General features: G+C 44.6%; 1 protein-coding gene across 1 annotated transcript; it reads left to right on the top strand.

Moving 5' to 3' along the window:
- Positions 1-1,074: 1,074 nt before the first annotated feature.
- On the top strand, positions 1,075-2,593 carry alkal2b (ALK and LTK ligand 2b). Its single transcript, XM_037685468.1, has 4 exons — positions 1,075-1,363; positions 2,173-2,226; positions 2,348-2,428; positions 2,516-2,593. The coding sequence occupies exons 1-4, from the start codon at positions 1,075-1,077 to the stop codon at positions 2,578-2,580; spliced, it is 489 nt and encodes a 162-aa protein (XP_037541396.1). The 3' UTR covers positions 2,581-2,593.
- The last annotated feature ends 652 nt before the right edge of the window (positions 2,594-3,245 follow it).

Raw genomic sequence — 3,245 nt, 5'->3', positions numbered from 1 at the left:
GCCTCTATTGAGAAAGCTCCAACCACAGCAGACTAATCTCCAGTGAGGAGTTACTGGTCAAGAATAGGTTTTTTTTTTTTTGTTGTTGTTGTTCTCCAAAGATTTCAAAAGAACCGTCCCTAAAAGGTGCCTAATTGGGTTTCCGCTTCCATGATGGACGTGACGCGCGCGGCGGCTCTAAATGGGGTTCGGATCACGAGAAGATGGAGGGTTTCCACTAGGAAGCCGGTGTCTGCTGCGCCGCGCGCTGCTCCGAGATTTCAGTGGAAGTGTTAAAGAGGAGGACGAGGCTTCCTGTAACCGCGCGTCGCGCGCATAAATGGAGTGACGCAGAGGAGGGGTGCGCTCAGAAAACTCCGCGCAGCGCTCGGGTGATGGTCGCAAAACAAACAGGAATTTTCCTCCTCCAGGTGCATCCTATAATTAGTACATATCTGACGGAGGTGCCCACAGGGGGGGGGGGGCACGAGGGAGAATAAAAAGTCGGCTTCACTTCAAGAGGAGAGGAGAGGGCGCGCCACGGATCCAGCACTTCTTCTGCGGGACGCACGGGGAGGACTTGGAGCCTGTTTGGAGGATGAGCGCAACTTTGCTTCTCGCGTAGGAAACTTTCAAAAAAGGACACAAGTGGGAGCAGAGCAGGACTCTTTGCTGCTCGCATGCTTTGACTGCACGCGCAGGATTCAGCCCCTTTCACTGCGGAGTTTAAAAAGGTACATTCACCTGTTTTTGACGTCATTTTTACACTTCAGCTGCTGCTGTAGCTGCGCGGAAAGACGAAAAACGCTGAAAAGATGTGGTCAGAAATGTTCTCCGTGAACATCTTTGCGCTTTGAATGCGTTGGAAGTTACAAGTTTTGTTTGTGTCTTGAGCAACTTTGGAGAGAACAAGTTCTCCATCATTTGAAGCATTTGGCTTTCCTGGTTGTAAAGTTGATCTTATTGTTATCTGGAGATTTTAGCACAAGTTTGAATTTTCTCAACTTTCCCTTTTCTTCTCTCCTGCAGGTTTCCGGAGAAAAGTGACCTCACTTTTATTATTATTATTATTTATTGTTTTCCTCCCTCCACACTATGAGCGGACAGCGCCGGCGGGTCCTCACTGGACTGCTCTTACTCCTGTGCGCTCTGAGCGAGCACGGCGGCCAGAGCGCGCCCGCGGCGGGGCCAGCTCATGCGCGAGCGTTCGGGGAGGACGCGCCGCGCAGCCTGACCAGGCTGATGATGGTGCGGCGCGTGGAGGGGACCCGGGAACGGCACAGCGCGCGAACGGAAGCCCCGGTAACGTCACGCGCCGGGAGCGCATCTTCTGTGGAGCTGAGGGACTTCCGCAGCAAGATGGAGCGAGCGAGTCCGGCTGTCGGTGAGTCCAGGATGGATTTGTTTTCTTTAAATAGATCAGCAGCAGGTAAATTAAATGAAGACTGGAAAGCAATGATTATCAACAGAAGGCCCGCGGGCCTCTGACAGCCCTCAGGGGGGTTCTTACTGCTGATCATTAAAGTTATTTTTGCTGGTCAGTTTTGCATGCGGAGCTCAAGAAGTGTTGCGTTTCTTTTGTTGCCTCACCATGAACAACATTCCCTTTCTGCAACTTTCCATAAACTGGAAGACACACAAGTGGCGTTGACGTCAGCCTCAGACAGTCATTTCTCAGTGGTCATTTATGTAAGAAAGGTGACACATTAAAAATTGTTTTAATAATATAGATAGATTAAATTCAATCGTCTATATGATACTAAACAGGCTATATAGCGTATAATGTTTCCACTATTTGACCCAAACACAAAATTGCTATACCACAGTTGTTTGAGCCATAATTTGGTGTAGCTGAGAGTCATACCCATCACATACTCTGAGCACTGATGACCTTTGCTTAAAAGTGACACAAGAGATATGCATTTCATCAAGTACTCATTATTATTTGCATCTAAAGCTGAACGCAGCTAAGAAACCTTCTGTCTCCGCTCTATAAACAGGTTTTTACATCAGCGTGTGATGAAGGATTAGTGGTAATTGTTTATATTTGTGTCTAATAACTATATTTAAAAGTTATCCATGTTGAGGTGATTGTTTGACAAATTTATCTTTATTCTAATTGTTGTGGCGCTAAAGACAGATGCTCTAAAAATAAGTGGAAACTGACCATTTCCCCCTTTTATCTCCTCCCAGTTTTATCTACAAGAGATCTTAAAAAGAAGGAGAAAATACTGAAATACTTCACAGGTACAGTTGTCATGAAAATAGTCACAGTAATGTAAGAAGTAATAAACAGATGCTGCTGCAGGCTCGTAAAAACTAGAAAAATGCTTAAAGACCTCCTTTTTTTTTTTTGGTCCTCTGTCAGGTCCACTCGTCTTCAGCTCCAAGTGCAGGATTAAGGCCTACAGACTTTACCACCACACCAGAGACTGCACGATACCGGCATGTAAGCTGTTGCACGAACAGCGTCAGTCCAAAGCCAACATGCTGCGTGAAAAGAAAGCACTCAAGTCTTTCTGTTTTCTCTTCCTAGACTTCAAAAGATGTGCACGACTGCTCACACGACTAGCCGGCAGCCCGCAGTGCACAGAGGGGTAGCACGCACACACACACACAAGGTAAGAGGACCATCAGAGCACTGTTGTGTTGGACAAATTAGCTGGATTTGATGAAACTCCCAGAAAGTAATTGTCAATATCTACAGCGGATTAACTTCAACTTGATTTAAGATAGTTACAGCTCACTGGCTTTAGTGAACACAAACATGGCTACAATTAACTGTTTTATAGATATCCTGCTGGTAGTCAACCCCATCACATCAACAAACCGTGAGATTTTTGTTTATAACTTTGGCATGCGAGGCTGGGCAGCATGCATCCTTCAAGAAATGCTCATTTCATTTATCAATTTGATCCTGCAATGATTTATGATGATGAATGTAATTGATTTGTGATACTGTGATTGTGTTTTTATTTGTCATTGGGAATTCCAGCCCTATATTAAAAAAAAGGGGAATCCCCAAGCTTCACAATGATGCCAAACATTATATGAAGGGATTGCCCCGGCAGTAAGGCAACTGCTAGAGAAAAATGGTTAATTTAAAGGGAAATTAAAAGGACAATGTCTAAGCAATTTACAAAATCTGATTCGAAGGCCGATTAGGAAGATTATATGCTGTTTAAGTTACTGGGATTGCTAGATTTTGTCTTTATTGAGTTATATTTAAGAAAATCTAAATTAGAGCTAAAATCTATGTTTTCATT

This window comes from Nematolebias whitei, chromosome 12 (assembly GCF_014905685.2).
Source record: "Nematolebias whitei isolate Nwh7 chromosome 12, NemWhi1, whole genome shotgun sequence".
Classification (NCBI taxonomy): domain Eukaryota; kingdom Metazoa; phylum Chordata; class Actinopteri; order Cyprinodontiformes; family Rivulidae; genus Nematolebias; species Nematolebias whitei.
Note: the sequence above shows the minus strand (reverse complement) of the source record. Positions and strands in the feature narration are given on the sequence as shown.

Coding starts and splice junctions, on each gene's coding strand:
- alkal2b (XM_037685468.1), top strand. CDS start 1,075: ATGAGCGGACAGCGCCGGCGGGTCCTCACTGGACTGCTCTTACTCCTG. Junction 1,364..2,172: donor GCGAGCGAGTCCGGCTGTCG/GTGAGTCCAGGA, acceptor ATCTCCTCCCAG/TTTTATCTACAAGAGATCTT. Junction 2,429..2,515: donor AGACTGCACGATACCGGCAT/GTAAGCTGTTGC, acceptor TTCTCTTCCTAG/ACTTCAAAAGATGTGCACGA.